Here is a 19,920-nt window from a genome sequence, read left to right as displayed (position 1 = left end):
AATGATCTGTATTTGCCTAACACTATCATCCTGGTTAAGTGAGTTATAATAGTTCACTAAGTATTAAGTCCTTAAAAGTGTAATAATATGGAAAGATGGATACAATAAAATGGAAAAAAAAGAAAGCAGAATTATAGGTTGAATGTGTGCTGTACCGGGGCGCCTGGGTAGCGCAGTCATTAAGCGTCTGCCATCAGCTCGGGGCGTGATCCCAGCGTTCTGGGATCGAGCCCCACATCAGGCTCTTCCGCTGGGAGCCTGCTTCTTCCTCTCCCACTCCCCCTGCTTGTGTTCCCTCTCTCGCTGGCTGTCTCTCTGTCGAATAAATAAATAAGATCTTAAATTAAAAAAAAGTGTGCTGTACTGCACTGTGGAAAATATGCATAAAGAAAGCAAATGAAGAGGAATACAAAGGAGTGATGATAGTAGTTATATTAAAGTAGTGGGTTAACTGGGGTGTAATGTCTGTAGCCCTTGTAAGAAAACCTAATTCTGTAACATCAGTTTCTATACTTTTATGGAGATAAGACTTTAGATTAAAAGAATGATTTTACTTTTTTTGAAATTTCTTTCACTCTCAGTCCTTGAAAACTTGTGAATTAAGATACTTGCTGCCCTTTCTCTTTCCTCTTCTTTCCTGTGCAACTAAATCCTTTCATGTTGGGCCTCAGACTGTCTGTTTCACTGTCTATATGAACTCCTTTCAGAGATTTGGTTGAACAACAGATGATATCAGAAACTCCAGAAGATGCCCAAGTGATGACACTAAGTGTGGATAGATTGGCCCTTTTGGGTAGAACACATTCGGTCAGAATCATCATCGAAACGATGGGGGTTCCTCCAGATAGTCCTCAGATGACCTCTGGCAAAAAAAACTTTTCTGGCAGACCACCTAAGCTGACAGCAACAAAAAAGCGGTACGTCTCCAACATGGAAGAGCTCCAACATGTCAAAGAAATTTGACATTTCTGGGAAGTGTGTGGTGGTAATAGTAATAAAGATAAATAATTGCATAACATTTTATGATTTATAAAGTACTTTCATATGAATCAATCAACAAAAATGTAGTGAAGTCCTCACTAGGTTTCAAGGCCAGGACTAGGTAATTGTGAGACTAAAAGAAATTGAGACCCTCGCTCTATCGTTACATACTTTATAGTCAGCACAAGAGAGATGCATTTAAAAGGCTGTAGGATGCAAAATAGATGTTTTATATTAAAAATGCTGTGGAAAATTTGTAGACATACTGTGGTGCTCATTTTCCAGCTTATACAAATATCAAATCATTGTTATATGCCTGAAACTAATATAATGTTATATGTCGATTATGTTTCAATAATAGATAAATGGATAGAGTAAGTAAACTGTGCAAGCACAAGGAAGTTCTGCTTGATAGGATTGGGGAAGGCTTTCAAGAGAACAGATAGGTCCTCTGAGGGTCTGAGGTGCTGAAAATAGGAAAGATATGAAGGGCTGATCAGAGAGTAAATACGTTCATTTGTTATTTGATTTATGTTTTAATCACTTTTTTTTGGTTTTGATTTTTAGCACCTTCTTTGTGGAATATCACTTTCCTGTGGGTTTTTCTAGAGGTGGATTGGGAAAGACAGATTTGATCACCGAGGTCGTTCGACTCGCCTCCAGTAAAATTACAGATGGAGGTAAGAGACTAGTTTTCTGCTCCTTGCATTCTTGCTGTGGAAGAATTTTTCAAGCCCTAAATAGTCATCTGACTTTTATAGTACCATAGAATCATAGAGTTAGAAAGAATTGTGGACTGAATTTACTCTAATTCCTTTATTTGATAAGTGAGGACACTGGCCCAGAGGTGCTGTGACTATCTGATGCAAGGCAGCAAGGCAGTAACATACCTGAGACTAGAATGCAGAACTCCTGATGCTTAGAGCACATTCGCTCGACTTTTGTTCCCTTTTTAAAAACAACTTTAACAAGGTATAATTCACGTATTATACAACTTAACTATTTAAAGTGTTCGTTGAACCCATTGAAGAATTCAGTGGTTTTTAGTATATACAAAGAGTTGTGCAACCATCATGATCTAATTTTAGAATATCTTCATCCGGGGCGCCTGGGTGGCACAGCGTTTAAGCGTCTGCCTTCGGTTCAGGGCGTGGTCCCGGCGTTCTGGGATCGAGCCCCACATCAGGCTCCTCTGCTATGAGCCTGCTTCTTCCTCTCCCACTCCCCCTGCTTGTGTTCCCTCTCTCGCTGGCTGTCTCTGTCTCTGTCAAATAAATAAATAAAATCTTAAAAAAAAAAAAAAAATATCTTCATCCCCCCAAAGGAAATCCCTTACTCATTAGCATCCACTCTCCATTTTCCTGTCATCACCCCCACCCACACTAAACAACCCCTAATCTATTTTCTATCATTTTACTCATTCTGGACATTTCATATAAATGGAATCATACAGTATGTGATTTTTTAACTGGCTTCTTTGACTTACCATAACATTTCAAATTTGATCTGTGTTATGGCTGTTTCAGAACCATTTCCCTTATTGTGGCTGTATTATATTTCACTGTATGGCTATACCACATTTAGTTATCCATTCATTAGCTGATGGGCATTTGCGTTGTTTCTGCTTTTTGGCTGTTGTGGATAATGCTTTTATGAATATTTGTGTACACGTTTTTGTGTGGATATATGTTTTCATTTCCCTTGGGTATGTACCTAACAGTGGAATTGCTGAGTCATATGGTAACTATGTGTTTTAACTTTTTGAAGAACTGCCAGACAGTTTTCATCATTTATGTCCCTGTCATCCAAAGTTATATAACTTTCTAACATTTTGTGAATTTCTTTGTCTTCGTTATCCAGTTTGATCCATGAATGGTTCATCAGTGTTGAATTCCTTCTCTGAGAGGTAGTTTAAGGAGTAAGAGATACGGTCCTAATTCTCCTACACATTCAAGTAACTTTCCTATACAGCATGGTAACGTTGGATTTTTAAATTTTTATTTTGCTTTATTTGTTTTTTTTTTTTTTTTTTTTTTTTAAAGATTTTATTTATTTATTCGACAGAGAGAGAGACAGCCAGCGAGAGAGGGAACACAAGCAGGGGGAGTGGGAGAGGAAGAAGCAGGCTCATAGCGGAGGAGCCTGATGTGGGGCTCGATCCCATAACGCCGGGATCACGCCCTGAGCCGAAGGCAGGCGCTTAACCGCTGTGCCACCCAGGCGCCCCACTTTATTTGTTTTTTTAACTAGATATAATCCATTCCACTTGGTTCAAAATCTTTGTAGGCAATGTTGTAAATTTTGTATTATTCCTAAGATATTTCATGCATATATAAGCAAATATGTTTATCCTTTTTTGCCCTCCCATTTTTATCCAAGTGTTAGTGTACCTTATGCATTACCCTGTACCTTGTCTTTAACAGTGTATCTTAGTAGTTTTTTCATGCCAGGAAATAAAGAACGCAGTCTTCCCAGTCCTTTATGACCACATAATATTCCCTTGTATGAATATGCCATAATTTAAACACCACTTATTGGTTAATATATCACTACTTAGGTAATTTTCAGTCTTACTATTAAAAACAGTGCTTCAATAGAAAAATTTTGAACGTGCATCCTTTCTCATTTGATGTGATAATATCCAATACAAACATTAAAAATACTTATTAAAATAACTTTTTTTTACATTTTTTAAATTTAAATTCAATTTAATTAACATATACTGTATTACTAGTTTCAGACATACAATTTAGTGATTCATCAGTTGCATATAACACCCAGTGTTCATTCCATCAAGTGCCCTCCTTAATGCCCATCACCCAGTAACCCCATCCCCCCATGTACCTCCCCTCTAGCCACCCTCAGTTTGTTTCCTATAGTTAAGAGTCTCTCGTGGTTTGTATCCCTCTCTGTTTTTATTTTATTTTTCCTCCCCTTCCCCTATGTTCTGTTTTGTTTCTTAAATCTCACATATGAGTGAAATAATATATTTCTCTTTCTCTATTTCACTTAGCGTAATACCCTCTAATTCTATCCACATCATTGCAAATGGCAAGATTTCATTCTTTTTAATGGCTGAGTAATAGTCCAGTGTGTGTGTGTGTGTGTGTGTGTGTCTGTGTCTGTGTGGATACACACCGCGTCTTCTATATCCATTCATCTGTCGATGGACATCTGGGCTCTTTCCATATTTTGGCTATTGTGGACATTGCTGCGATAATCACTGGGTACATGTGCCCCTTTGAATCACTATGTTTGTATCCTTCAGATAAATACCCAGTAGTGCAATTACTATGTGGGGCTCGAACCCAGAACGCCAGGATCACGCCCTGAGCCGAAGGCAGATGCTTAACCGCTGTGCCACCCAGGCGCCCCAGGGTAGCTCTATTTTTAACTTCTTGAGAAGCCTCCTTACTATTTTCAGAGTGGCTGCACCAGTTTGCATTCCCACCAGTAGTGTAACAGGGCTCCCCTTCTCCACGTCCTCACCATCATCTGTTTTTTCCTGTGTTGTTAATTTTAGCCATTCTCACCAGCGTGAGGTGGTATCTCGTTGTGGTTGTGATTTGAAAATACTCTTAAAAACAGCACCTAAAGTAATTTAGTGTACTTTTTTTACTAGAATACATTGTTTCACTTTCCCCATCACCTTAAAGGAAGAATGGAGGCATTTAAAATTTTTCACATGTTTACTTCTGGCGTATGCTTAAATTATTGACAGCAGCAGAAGCTGCTCTGGAGGTTTGTTTAGAGCATTCAAGAATGCATAATTGATCCTGTTGGCTGAAAGTATGTTTAAGGAGCTTTAATATGCTTTAAACTTATCAAACCCCCATATGCAAGGAAACACATTGGATCTTTTTCTCAAGCCTTTCCTTTTATCTCCTTCTACCTATGTGATCTCTGATGAGTTTCTTAAAACTTCTCTGAGCCTCAGTTTCGCCATCTGTAAAATTGAAATACAGCAAGGACACAGTTCTGATATGAGTTTCAATTAACATAGTACCTGTAAAGCAAGGACTCAAGGGATTGATGTACAGTCAAATGGGATAATGAATGTAAAAATATTAAATTCCAGAACAGTATGTAACAGTATGTAATAGTAGCTTACACTTACTGGGTACTAAACTACCTGCCAAGAACTCTACTCAGTGTTTTATATACATCCACCATTTAATTGATTTTCATACCACAACATAGAAAACTCAGTCCTTTATGACTGTATTACTCATAAATTAAAACACACAACAATCAAGTAGCTTGTCTGAGATTGTACAGCTGGTTTACTGGTGAACTAGAATTTGAACATAGAACAATTTTTTAAAGATTTTATTTATTTATTTATTGAGTGGGGATGAAGGGGGGGAAGGGGCATAGGGAAAGGGAGGGAGAGAATCTTAATCAGGCTTCATGCTCAGTGGGGCTTGATCCCATGAGCCTGAGATCATGACCTGAGCTGAAATTAAGAGATGCTTAACCAGCTAAGCTACCCTGGTGCCCCTGAATCTAGAGCATGTTTTATTCTAATTCATATGCTTTTAATCTATATTACTTTTCAGTTGTTGACCACAGTGGTTGAGTTCTCCCTGTGTCCTTCTGAAAAAGATCACATGGGAAGTGTGTAATAAGCATCAAGCCAGGAATGGGAAGACAGAGTTCTAGTTTTGTTTATACCATACACTAATTGTATGAGCTTAAGCAAAATCACTTTTTTCATCTGTGGGCCTCTCTTAACAATAACATAGATTGGACTAGGTATTTTCAAGATAACCTTCCAACTCTTCTATTTTCCTCCCTTCCAACTCTTAAAAAAACTTCTCTGGGACATTGTTCAGCAATTTATTTACAGTTTATTTCATTATTGCCTTAACTCGCTTTTAATGGTTAAAAAAAAAGAAAGCCATGAGCTTAAGAAACGAGAATTATGTGAGAAATACAGTGATAGAGTGTAAAAACTAGATGGTGACGAAAAATCTGAGTAAAATAGAGTTGTGTTTGTACAAAAAAGGATTTTTCAGTATCCAAATTGCTTTTTCCTCTGTTACTTCAGTCCTTCCACCACCACTGAGGTGTAGGTGTTGTCTTATTTCCCTTCTCCTGGTAGGATAATCAGGTCAGCTGGTCCCATGGGTGTGGGCTTCCTGGGCCGAGACTTTTTGTTTACAGTTCTTGTGTATGGATCCAGAGTGGAAGACCCAGATCTTATTTATGAGTATCAAGGGAAGTATACAGAGTCAAGAATTAAGATGGCAAAGATGAATAAAATTGATCAGTAGACCAAAGTGATCAGTTTGAATGAATACCAGAGATAGCAATTTTCTGTGTTAACGGGGCCTTTTGTGAGGGCTTTCCATTTTAAGGGTGTAGAAGTGAATGAACAGGAAAATCATTTTACAGGTGGGAAGTTGTGGCCGAGGTGGTCACTAATGAGTAATAGAACTGGAGCTTGACCTTACATTCTTTGGTTCAAATCCCAAGGTCTTTTTTCTTTTTTTAAATCTGTTAAAGCCCCATAGCAGTGAGTACAAACTCAAATACTAACACTGCTTTATCCCGTTTACACTTATTATTATAGCAAAAATCCTTTCCTTCTGTCTAAGAGACCAACGTGCCAGCTAACATCAGGACCTGGTACCTTGTGTGAAGGTGACAGTAGGAGTCCCCTAGCCTTCGGCCAAAAGATAAACTCATTTTCATTACAGTTTTTGATTCATTCTTCTCTTCGTTTATGCCTCATTGTCCCAGCAGCCCACCCCCTTCTTTTGTTAATACCTACCAACTTGTCTTTTTAAAACAATAAATCATATTACCTTACACCCAGTGAAGATCTGTCTCTTTTCATATCGTGTGCTCGTATGCTTGCCATTCATTTCTCGTAGCAAAACTAGAGCAACATAGCACTGCTTAGCTTCTCCCTACTATACGCAGGGTTTTTTCTTTGTCTCTGCTCCTTCAGTCCCTACAACCCTAACACTTTTGTGAAAGTATGCTGACTAAATTTCTTTTTTTTTTTTTTTTAAGATTTTATTTATTTATTTGAGAGAGAGAGTGTACAAGCAGGGGGAGGAGCAGAGGGAGAGGGACATGCGGACTCTCTGCTGAGTGCAGAGCCCAACTGACTGCAGGGCTCAATACCAGGGCCCCTGAGATCATGACCTGACCTGAGCAGAAGTCAGACGCTTAACTAAGCCTGACTAGATTTCATTTTTTTTTTAAGGCTTTATTTATTTATTTGACAGAGAGACAGCCCGCAAGAGAGGGAACACAAGCAGGGGGAGTGGGAGAGGAAGAAGCAGGCTCTCAGGGGAGCAAGGAACCTGATGCGGGGCTCGATCCCAGGACCCTGGGATCACGCCCTGAGCCGAAGGCAGACGCTTGATGACTGAGCCACCCAGGTGCCCCATGACGAGATTTCTGAAAGAGATTTTAGTTAAATCAAGAGGGAGGCGGGTGGTGTCAAAGCATGGATTGATGATGGCTCTAGTTGGGTGGCCTGACATATGCTCATGTGTTTGGTTCTCCTTACAGTGGTGAATTTCCAGCAGCGATTTGTGTTTCCAGTACACTTTGGTGGCCCAATGATAGAACACTGGTGGAATTCCAACCTCACTTTCCAAATTTACACAAAGAAAACCCCACAGAAAAAGGTATCTCAAGTGATTTTGACTTTGCCTTACCATTCACACTAGGGAATTAGAACATACTTAAAATTCTATTCTTACCTAAAGTAGGAATTTCTCCAGGCTCAAACACTGCTTATTATTATTTCTAATTTCTGTTTGCTATTTGTTATAAGCCAGATATGCTAAAGGAGCTACACAGACACACTAGCAAAGTTAATCATTATAACTCTGTGAATTAAGTATGTTATTATCTTTATTTTACAGAAAAAGAAACTGAGATTTGGTGAAGTTTAGTAGCTTGTCTAAGATCGCTCAAGCTAATAAAAGATAAAGCCAGGCCGGACTCCATCTCAAGTTTTCTGACTTCAGACCCTAAGTTCTTAACCTCTTCACTGTATTCCCTGCTACAGAGAAGGGACTATTTGAATTGATATAGGTTATTAGCCTTAATTTGAGACTATTTCTTATTTTCAGGCAGAGTATGTAGAAGTCCAAGATAATATAATGTGGATAGCAGATTTAATCAGCTTATAAACTTATTCTAAGTTTATAAAATCCACTTGCAATTGGTACAGCATAAATCAGTAAACTATGTCATGAGCAGTTTTTAACTTCTTTCAGTAAAACTACTGAAATCTTCCTAATCTTTGCCCACCTCTTGAGTATGGATAGCATGAGGAATGTGTCTTGCGTTTTTTTTGTTTTTTCAGAGGATATAAATAATACAAGTTCTTTTTGGAAAATATACCAAAATAGGAAGAAGTGGAAAAACACATAATTCTACAACCTCAGGACTGCCTCTCTATAAACGTTTCAGTATATTTTCATTGAATCTCCTAGCTAATGGCTCTTTCTAATAAAAGAATTGTACATGTTTTTGGCAGAGAACTTGAGAAAGTATTTCTGAGAAGCAAAAATTGTCTATAATCCCATTACCAGGAAATAACTTTGTTAATATTTCTGTTTCCCCTTGTGTGTTTTTTTCAAATGAATACAATACATGTGTAAATCTTTGGCAGTATTAGGATAATTTTATATACAGTTTTTATCCTGCCTTTTTAAAAATTTAACATTATCTTTAAAATATTTGAAGATTTACTATATATTACTTAATACTCTATTTTTACCAAACACTGTAATGAATACTTCTCATATTATTTCACACCTTTTGTAAACATTGTTTTAATGACTACATATTACTGCATTGTAGCAATGTGCTATAATTAACTTAATAATTCCTGATTATTGGACCTCTAGTTATTTCTAATTGTTAATTTTTAAAACATACCTATTTGTGTATAAGCTTTTTATGTATTTGTTACTATTTTAGTGTAAATTCCCAGAAGTGGAATTACTGAGCTAAAGAGTGAATATTTAAAGCTTTTAATATTTACTGCCAAATTTGCTGTCCAGAAGTATGTTGCCAGTTTATATTACCAACTTCACACATTTATGATAACCTCTGTCTCCATAACCTTGATAGCCAGGTATATAAAGTTTTATAATTTTTTAGCTTGATGGCAAAAATTTGTATCATCTAAATGTTATTTTTTATCTTTAATAGTGAAGTTGAACACTTTTTGTAAAGAACTAACTCTTAAAAATAGAAAAAGATTATCTTTCAACCTCTTGGTGACTCATGAAACCGTCTACAATCTCCCAGAGAGAAGTAGTGAAACCCGTAATGGGGACCAAAATATGGCAGAATATAGGTTGCCACTTAAAGTTGCCTCAGATAGTTAAGCTATTTACTTTATAAAGCATGGGTTCCCTTCTGAGCTGTCCTATGTTGTCACTCCAGTTAAAATCTTGTCTTTAATTTAACCTAAATTTTTTCTTTCCTTCTCTCAGCCAGAAGTCATTGGATCTGCATCACTGCCTTTACGAACTGTCATTCAGTCTGAGTTACTTTCTTTCAGTAACCAGCTTCCAGTGCAACAGGAGAATGGTCAGGCCCCACTGGGCCCCCTTAAGGTACATAGATACACATTCAGGTAGTCAAGTATTTACGGAGCATGTATTGTTAGCACTGAACAAGAAAATCAGGGTCTCTCCTCTTGCAGCTTTTATTAAAATAGCGTAGCAGAGGGGCATCTAGGTGGCTTAGTTGGTTAAGCGTTTGCCTTTGGCTCAGGTCATGATTCCGGGTCCTGGGATCAAGCCCTACATCGGGCTCCCTGTTCAGTGGGGAGCCTGCTTCTCCCTCTCCCCATTGCTTGTCGTCTCTCTCACTATCTCGCTCTCTCTGACAAATAAATAAATAAAATCTTAAAAAATATAGGCAGCAGAATTGCTTTGAAGGAAATAAACAATACAATGTGAAAGTGAATACCTGGGAGGAAGTAGGGGATGGTGGTCAGAGAAGGTCTAAGAAAGTGACATTTTAGGTAAGATTTGAGGGAGAGGAAGAGGCCACCAAGTAAAAAGTGGAGGGAAGATAATTCCAGAGAAAGGGAGTAACACATGCAAAGGCCCTAAGGCAGGAATGTTGTCATAGGATAGTGAGCCCAGAAGGAGAATGGTAGAAAATAAGACTGGACAGGCAGGTGGAAGGCATATCATTCAGAGCTTTGAAGGTCTACGTAAATGGTTTAGATTTTATGCTAAAAGCCAAGAAAGGACAAAGCATGAGAGTGACGTTTGATTTACATTTTTAAAAAATTTATTTATTTGAGAGAGAGAGAACATAAGCAGGAGGGGCAGAGGGAGAGAGAATCTGAAGCAGACTTTGAGCTGAGCATGGGGCCCGATGTGGAGCTTAATCCCACGACCCTGAGATCACAACATAAGCCAAAACCAATAGTCAGATGTTTAACTAACTCACCACCTAGGCTCCCTGATTTACATTTTTAAAAGATAACTGTGTGGAGAATAGATTGTAGGAGACAAGAAGAAAAATAGAGACTTACCTTAGTCCAGAAAGGAGATCACTAATGGCTTGGACTAGAGTAGTGGCAGTTGAACAAAGAGAGAAGTGACTGAGTGTGTGGTCTGGTGGAATGAATTCTGATGTATAATTCATTGGAAAGAGGGTTCTTACCTTGTATTCAGAAGCCACAGGATTTCTTAGGTGGCATTATACTGGCTTCAGTATAGCTTTGTCTTATTGTTCTGGTGAGCTTTTAAAATAATCACAGCCATACCTATGACATTTCCATGGCTCTCCATTATCCAAAATATAAAATACATGGCTCATCATAAGGCTGTAATCTATCACTTACAGCTTCCCTACCAGTAGGTATGTCCAGCTATGTAAAGAATCAAGAAGGTATCATGCTGGGTTATACCTCCATGCTTTTGATCTTGATTTTCATGTTGCTGCCTCTTCTTGGAAGCTCTCTCTGCCTACTTCCTGGTCTTCTTGATAATAAACACCATTTAGTTTTAAAGACCGGTGTGATCGTCATTATGAAAAATTAACATCACATTACTCTTCCACTATCAAAGGTTTATTTTCTGTTTGCCTAGTTCATTCTGGACTGCAAGGTTAAAATCAGAAAAGAGGAATTAATGGAACTGATGGACTAGAAATTTTTTCTGTCCTGGCTCTGTTGGGAGAAGTACTGTTCTAGATAGATTGCTGTCCATATTCAATAGCATGAAGGAACCTCGCTGTGGGTTTTTAAATAAAGGGAACAGCAAGTCCCCTTTATCCCTAATGACTTCAAACTTAGAGAAAAATTGCAAAAATAGCACAAAGAACTCACATACCCTATACCTAGACTCACCGATTACTAACATTTGTCACATTTGCTTTATAATTATCTACCTCCTGTCTCTCCCTTTCTCACTCTTTTTTTCTTATCTCCCTCTGCATTCCCCCCGCACACACCCACACACAATTTTTTTCTGTACTATTTGAGAATATGTTATAGACATCATACATCTTTCCCCCCTAAATTCTTATATTTCCTAAGAACAAGGACATGATCATACACAACACTGTACAGTTATAAAAATCAATGTAACCTTGATAATGTCCACAGTCCATATGCAGATTTCACCAATTGTGCCGATATGTCCACATATAGAATTTTTTTTTCCTGTTCGGGATTATCTGTTACATTTTTCATCTCTCTTTAATCTCGTTTAGTCTGGAACAGTTTTACAACCCTTGTCTTTTAGTACTTTGATATTTTTAAAAAATAAGGCCTGTTATTTTGTAGACTGTCCTCCATTGGGGTTTACCTGAATCACTTATCACTATAATGATTGTAAGATGATGATTTTCTAACACCTCCCTTCCTTATGTTTTTCTTAATTGCATTCTGCTATACAGAAGAGTTGTCCATTCTCCCATATTTATTTATGTTGGTATAGACTCATGGATTTTTACATTATTCAGTAGGTTATAATCCATTACTGTTATTCATTTTAATGCTCGAATTGTCCCAGATTTGGCCAATGTGAGCTCCTTTGATTGAATTCTGTATTCTTTCTCCTTTCGATATGTCCCCATCCTTTTCTGAGCACTTCCTTATTTTTCAGCACAAGATGATGTTCCACATTCATCTTATAGTATTGATAAATCATCTGTCTAGCTTTTCTTAATCCTGATAAGGTAATGTACATGCAGTCTATTAGTGTTCTTACTATTATGGTATTTGAGAATGAGTTAATTATTTTCTAACAATCTGATTTGCCTCTAGCTCCAAAATTCTGATTCTGATTCCAGAAGACATACTTGCTAAGTCTCTTCCTCTTGTGTTTTATAGGTAACCATAGAGCTTGTTATAGATAACAAGGATTTCACTGGTGTGAATACTAAATTAAGTAGCAGCACCCAACATAGCCCACCTTGTGCCCTTACAAGTCCAGATAAGACACTATCAGAACCCGGTCAATATGTCAACTGTAACAAAAATCCAGAGAACCTAAATCAAATTCACAAAGAAGCTGCAAAGAAAGTGCAAAATTTGGTGCTCCCCAGCCCAAAGTCACCAAGCCCTGTTGCACCAAATCCTTCAAACTTCACGGCTGTGCCAGCCTCTCACAATTTAGCAAATCAGACAAATGAGTCAACAAAAGAGACTGCTTTGCTGTTGCATGTGCTGTTGATGGTGCCAGATGGGAAAGATTTCATTACTGGAGAATCTGACAAACAACCACCGTGCAACATTTATTTAAATTGCAAACTTTTCAGCACAGAAGAAGTCACCAGATCTGTCACCGCATGGGGCACAACACAACCAGTCTTTAACTTTTTTCAGGTAACTTTATATATATCTTAACCTTCCATATCCATTAGGGATGTATGTTTCTCAAATCATAATTCCATTATAAAAGAAACCTAGAATGTTCAGACTGGGAGAGACCTTTGTAATTATCTGCCATGCAGATCCATTCCCACTGTGGGATTGAAAGAGGGAAAAGACATCTTCAACATTTTAAAACTTGTGTCTTCATTTCCTTCTGTCATTAGTTGATATGGTTTCCCATTGTTTCTTTTGCCTGAGTTCTGAATTCTATTCCTTTCTGCTTCCTCTAGAACTAAACTTTCCCCTCTCTTTTCTGTATCTCCAAACTCTTCTTTTAACTCTAGTTAACTTTTTTATATATTTTTTTCTCTCCTTTATTCCTCTACTTATTTCAGTACTTATCTTGCTTGATTTCTCTGTAAGATTTGATGCTATTGCTTAAATTGTTTCCTTTCTTGATTTTCATAACTCCACTCTCTTATTTTCTTCCTGAATCAGCAACTGTTCTTTTTCGGTCTGTGGGCCAGTAGGAAAAGAGTGGTGACCGCAGCACTTCTTTCTCCCTTTCTCTTACCTTTGATTATTGGTGCTCCTGTTCATTGCTCCTTGGCACTCTTCCAAACCAACCCTCTTTTACCTGGGTCACTACTTCTGTTCCCATAGCTTTCGCTATTATTTTTTTGAAGATAACTTCCAAATCCATACCTCCATGTAGGCCAGACATTTCTGATCAGGTTTCTGATCTCTCTGTATAACTACTGGCCATCATCCCCAGGTGTCCCAAAAGCACTTGACACTGGCTTAGACCTAATGCACTGCCTGACATATCAGAGGTATTCAATAAAGATGTCTAAATGAAAAAAGGAATTCAAATGTGTACAGATCTGAATTTATTATTCCTTCCAGATCTGTTCCACCTCCTCCTTATCTGCCCTAATTCATACTGTAATCTACTTAGAAACCCAAGCAGACCCTGAAAGGTAGCCTTGACTCTGTTATACAATTATTCACCAAATCCAGTAGAAGCTGCCAACTTAATTATCTCCAGAACACATCTTCTTACCTCAACTCAATTGCCAGTGCATTCATTCAGGCCCTCTTTCTCATTCCAGATAGCCTTCAGTCTGTTTCTGGTCTTTCCCTGTCCGTTCCTTTTTGTACCAGTAGGAATGATCTTTCTAAAACATTAATCTCAATATTTTCCTCCGCGGCTTTAAACTTTTCAGTGATTCCCTGTCGCTTTCAGGATAGAGTCCAGATGTTTAGTGTGGACTACCAGACCCTTTAAGAACTGACTGTCTTCCCTTCAGAACTCTTCCCTTCACGCTAGATAGCGCAGCTGTGTCCAGCTACTTGAGGTTTTGTAAACGTTCTCTTTCCCTACCGCTGTGTCTTTACACGTGCTTTTCCTTCTGCCTTGCATTTCCTTCTCAGCCTTCATGACTGCTATTAGGCAGAGCTTTTTATGCTTAACTTCTGCTTATCCTTAAGAATTTAGGGTTACTTTCTGCCAGCAGCTTTCTCTGAAATCTCCCTATTTGTAGTTAGGTCACTATGTTTCACATTTTTTAATGGTTTCACAGAACAGAAATGTGCTCAGGTACCTTATATAACTGGATGGATACAAAAGTAGGTCTGTTCAGGGTCTCCGCTCCTGTGGTGTCTTCCTCTCATCCTGCCATACATCATTTCTGGTTTCACCCTTTTTCCTTTCATGTTTTCTATTGGTTTCATCCTGGGGCTTATCTCTCCTCTGCTGATGCAGTTATGCTACAGCTTGGTCCCTTCAAATTGGTGGGCCCTTGATTCTACCATTAATTTAGCTGACTGTCTCTTGGCTGCAGCTCTCTCCTTCTCTTCGTGACTTCCCTTTCTCTTTCAGCTACCAGCTGACGGACCAGTTCTTGAATAATTTTACACTGAAAATCCAATTGAACAGTTGGCTTGTTATTTACCAACATCGGTTGGGCAGAGCTTTTTGCACTAGGCCATACCATCCAACTAGTGGATTGGCTGCCCTTTGATTAGGTGCTCAACCCTTGTATAGTCAGTAGCCATCTTTCTTTCAAAAACGTTTGGGGGGGTGGGAGGGGCAGGAAAAAAAAACCTGTCTCAGCAGGAGTTCACAAATGGGTCATTTTCCTTAGAAAGGCTTGAATAAGGGGATGAGGCATGGGCAGGCAGTGACTGACATGTCTAACAACCTTCTCTGTGTCCTCAAAGCCCCGTCTCTATGAGCTTTGTCGTCAGAGAACTCATACCGTTTTGTATTTGGCCTTTCTGTGTTGGTCACTTAAACCAGACAGGCTTCTCTTGAGGCACAGAGTGGGTTTTATTTTAATGTCTTCAGCTCCTAGCACTGTGCATGGCTTTCAGTTCAAATTGGGCTTTGTTAGTACTTGTTGAATAAGAGCATAAATTAATCCTTTGTCTCAGGTGTGGGTTTTTGTTTTCTTTTGTTTTTTGATTGCTCCTCTCCCCAGGTCATTCCTGTCTCTCTGTCTTCCAAATACCTGGAAAGGCTGAAGAACAATGTGATGGTAATTGAAACATGGAACAAGGTGCGGAGCCCAGGACAGGACAAGTTGCTCGGGCTGGTGAAACTCCCCCTCCATCAGTTTTACATGTCATTCAAGTAAATAGGATCTTTTGGAGTATTCTTTACTTTACGTCTTTATCTTTGTATGGACTGAAGAGGAATTCTTTTGGCTTGCAAAAATGACTAGCCCAATAATACCTTGGAGGACTTTTCTCAATTTCACCACAGTTGCTGCACTTTCTCCTATGTTAGGACAGTTTTACAGATACTGCTTACCATATTTCAGGCCCTATGCTAAGAACCTTACATACATCAAGCCATTTAATCCTCACAACAGTTTTCTAAGGCAGGTAATTTTTATTTCCCCTATTTTGCAGATGAGTTAACAAAGGCACAGAGGATTCAAATAACTTGTCATATATTTTGTAAGTAGGAGAAGCAGGGTTAGAACCCAGAGAGTTCTACTGCTTCACCAAGAAGCTCTACTGCCAAAGGTTATCACCTCACAAAACTAATGGTTTAGTTCTCTGTCACAAAAACATCAGTACTGTTTACTTCAGCTGTTTGCAAGATTTCTATACTGAGTGCTGTCTTTTGGCCCTTCACATTTGATCACAGTGCACCACTTCTCACTGTGAGCATCCCAGTGCGGTACTGATTTATCTGAAGGTTATTTCTGTCCTCACTACAGACTGTTCATTTTTTGTTTTGGTTCAAGGTACTGATTTTTAGTTATTTTAGCACTGACTTCTTTCCTAACAGCCTTCTTACTGCTCTGTATTCTAAATGCTGTTGTTTTACATTTTACAGAGAGCCCTTTCGTGGCCACTGTTTCACGTGAGCCTTTCTATAACCCCAGGAAGTATTACCATTATCCCCTTTTTACAAATGAGGAAACTTATCCTTTGACTTGCAGAAGTCAGCCAATCTGGCTTTCTTTTTATCATGTGTAAAATGAGGGTGATGATAGATCCCATGTCTCCCTTATGGCACAATTGTGACAATCCAGTGAGAAAATAAGTGGGTAAGCCTTCTGTGAACAGTGAAATACTTATGATGGTAACACTGGAAAGCATGGTCAGGCTAAGGAGTGCTGCTGAAATCGTGCCACTGTCAGCTGTAGGCTTTTTTCCCCCTTTTTAGTTGTGATATTAGTGTGGTCTGGTACTTCCCTTCCCTTCTCATTTCATTAGACCCCATTCTTCGCTGAAAGAGCGTAAAACAATAGTAGCCACTGGTTACTGAGTACTTTTATGTGCTAAATATTATAGTTGGTATTTTACGTTTGTTATCTCAGCAAATCCTAATAACTGCCCTTGATGGAAGTTTTATTACCTACATTTTACAGAAGAGGAAACAGGCTTTAGAAAGGTTAAATTGATCACTTAGAGTCATTCACAAGTACGTAGCAGAGCTAAGGTTCAGCATGGTATAATGAAGAACATTTGGACTTTTTCTCATCTGTTAATAGTAGATATACCAACTTTTGCAGTGTTAGAAGGATTATAGATGGCAGATATTATTGGTAATATTATCCAAATCTTATCTGCCAGACTGCAAAGACCATGCTTTTTCAAGTTGACCACACTGCCTCCCTGTAAAGTCATGCAGTTCAGCAAGCCTGTGCTGAGACAGTGCTCAGTCCCAGATGCTGGGCTTGGGGTCATGGTGATAACAGACATAAATCAGACATTCTCTGCTTTCAGATTGCTACATTTGGAACTTAACTGCCTGGTAATATTTATTTGACGAGCTATGGTGGAATCATATATTTTTTCAAACCAATATTTTCTAGTTGTAGACCCATTTTTAACAAACCGAGAAGATAAACCAAGTAGAAAATGCAGCAGCCAACTCTGTGACATGATCAATGGTTGTTATTTGCTCATTCGCAACTTCTCTCCCTTTAGAGATCCCAAAATTTCTCGCCTGCTGCTTGATGCTCAGTACCCAGTTGTTGCTGTTGACAGCTACATGCCTGTGATTGATGTGTTCTCAGGCCACCAAAATGGGAGTCTTCGCGTCTTTTTAGCCATGGGTTCTTCAGATCAGATAATGGCTCTACAAAGATTAAAGAATGAAGAAGGAACACTTCCTCCTTTCCACCCTAGGCCAGCGCATTTTCTGGACCAGCCATCTATAGCATCTGTTAATATGGTAGTGATTAAACACTTGATTATTTACAAAAACCATAATCTCATTTTAAGGTGTATAACATGATTCTTTAATATACATAACATTGTGAAAGGATTACCATGGCCGAAGGCTTTTAAAGGCTTTTAACGTCGCTTCACCTATTTATTTTTTTTATGTGTGAAGTGAGAGCACTTAAGATCTATTAGTACATTTTAAGTGTCATCATCTCATTTTATCTTGCTTGTTTTAATGAAACCATTGCCCCAGATCCTTATTTCAGTAGTGAAAAGGAACATATTTGTACTCCAGTGCATGCTGTAGATCCAAGGAATTATTTGTTTCGTGGTTTAAATGTATATCTGCCCCTCTGAACTTTTTGAATTTATAAAGAAACTCTAATTGGACAACCACATCCTAATCCTCTTATTTACTAAATTGATTGCCTTTTTAAAAATTAGGGTGAACCTGAGACTGCATTTTAAAAGGTCTTAATTAAAAAAAAGATAATGGGGGGGGGAATAGGGGTGGGAGGTTGACAATGATCCCAAATGTAAGCCCGCAAAATCTTATTCTGTTTCTTAACCAAATCCACATTGGAGAGTTATAATGAAGTTCCTTGCTTTTCTAACAGTAAATTCTAAAGAGTAATTTGTTTTGTACAGTGATGTACAACTGAGAAAGCACACTGATTTACTTTTACGTGTTTATTTCCCTAATACTACATGAGAGGAACCATTGTCATTCACTTTTTAGGTGATGAAACAGAGTCGAAAGAAGTTATGTTATTTGTCCAGGGTCACATAGCTAAGAATGGGAGAATCAGAGTTTAGACACAAGCCTTCTTTTTTTTTTTTTTTTTTTTTTTTTTAAGAGAGAGAGAGAGAGCATGCACAAGGAGGGAAAGGGCAGACGGGGAGGGAGAGAATCTCAAGCAGACTCCCCGAAGTGGAGCCCTACGTCGGGCTTGATCTCAGCCAAATCTCAGTCTCCACGTGATTTAAGTGTGTTATGTTTTTAAAACAATCTGAATGACAAATGTGATGTCCCTAACAGAGAGAGATTAGGAAAACGTCTATGAGTAAATTTTTGTTTATTTGTATATTATGAACTCCAAACACTAGTCTTTCTATTAGATACTAGTGTCTATTAATAGATAATAGTAGCTTTTTAAGTTTAAAAATGACAGAAAAATCAACAAAGAAAACTTATTTATAATATTCCCAAGTCTATTTAAGTGTTATATGGCCCTCACCTTGCAGTGTAGACTCAGATTTTGTTAAATTCCATACCAAAAGTTAGAAAATATTACTATGAACATAAAAGAACTCTTTGAAAGATTAGATATCTATACAGTTGTTTTTCTTCCTGCACTCATGTCCCTCATCCATTTCAGCATCTGCAGAACCGAATTATTAAATTACTCTAATACTGTATGGCCAAATTAAGCAGCTGCTGAGACTATGAGAGATTTTTTTTAACCCAAATTTTTCTTCTCTGGGGAATCAAATTGAAAGTTCTCTGTTTCCCTAAGGAAGGTTTTGGAGCAGATATTGCTGATATGTTTTTAGGATACAAAGCAAAGACCTTATATAATTTCTATTCCAAATTCATGGGATTAGTAGTTAGAATGTTAGACACATATAAATCATACAGTTTGACCCCTGAATCCTGAATTCCCTCTTTGAATATTCCCACTTATTAGTTGTCTCGTGTCTGTTGAAGGTGTATAGAGTAGAGGTAAAAAGGTTGGCTGTAGAGTCAGATTACCTAAATTCAAACCCTGGTTCCACTCTTGTTAGCTGTGCTGTTAAATTAGTTGCTACAAGTGAAGGGCTTAGTATAGTGCCTGGTTATAAGAAATAATAAAAACCTTAAATTAGTATAGGTTACCTTCAATAATGGTATGTTCTCAACCTCCCCTACTAGTCCTTACCATTAATGAATAATCTCAGTGTTATTCCCAACTTCATTAAAAATAGTAATTTGGGGCATCTGGCTAGCTCAGTCAGTAGAGTGTGCGACTCTTGATCTCAGGGTCATGAATTCGAGCCCTACATTGGGTGTGGAGCCTACTAAAAAAAATTAGTATATTAATACCTATTTGTTTCATGTATATATATTTTTGTTCTATTAGGATATTCTTAATGTATTCTGTTCTTAGTGTACTAAGAATCAGGAACCGATGTTGAATTTTATCAAATGCCTTTTTAGCATTTATTGAGATAGTCATGTTTTTTTCCTTTGTTTCATTAATGCAGTGAATTACGTTTATGGATTTCCTAATATTGACTTAGTCTCACAGTCCTAAGTAAATCCACCTTGATCTGATTACAGTGAGCAGTTGTAAGATTTATACACTATGAAAATTAAGTATCTGTTTTAGTATCAGCTAATTACACCTATTTCTTCATCTAGACTCAGATTTCATAGAGAAACAGGAATA

General features: G+C 38.0%; 1 protein-coding gene across 1 annotated transcript in view; it reads left to right on the top strand.

Annotated features, from left to right (window-relative positions):
• The window catches only part of C2CD3 (C2 domain containing 3 centriole elongation regulator), a 123,493-nt gene that overhangs the window by 28,040 nt on the left and 75,533 nt on the right, over positions 1 to 19,920 (top strand). Inside the window, exons 9-15 of the mRNA XM_040631318.1 lie at positions 708 to 917; positions 1,549 to 1,661; positions 7,510 to 7,628; positions 9,456 to 9,578; positions 12,320 to 12,814; positions 15,286 to 15,437; positions 17,252 to 17,498. Of these exons, the coding sequence (XP_040487252.1) occupies positions 708 to 917; positions 1,549 to 1,661; positions 7,510 to 7,628; positions 9,456 to 9,578; positions 12,320 to 12,814; positions 15,286 to 15,437; positions 17,252 to 17,498 (1,459 nt within the window). The remainder of the gene's footprint in view (positions 1 to 707; positions 918 to 1,548; positions 1,662 to 7,509; positions 7,629 to 9,455; positions 9,579 to 12,319; positions 12,815 to 15,285; positions 15,438 to 17,251; positions 17,499 to 19,920) is intronic.

Source organism: Ursus maritimus, unplaced genomic scaffold, assembly GCF_017311325.1.
Source record: "Ursus maritimus isolate PB19 unplaced genomic scaffold, ASM1731132v1 scaffold_16, whole genome shotgun sequence".
Classification (NCBI taxonomy): Eukaryota; Metazoa; Chordata; class Mammalia; order Carnivora; family Ursidae; genus Ursus; species Ursus maritimus.
The sequence above is the reverse complement of the archived record's forward strand: the minus strand, read 5'-3'. Positions and strand labels throughout refer to the sequence as shown.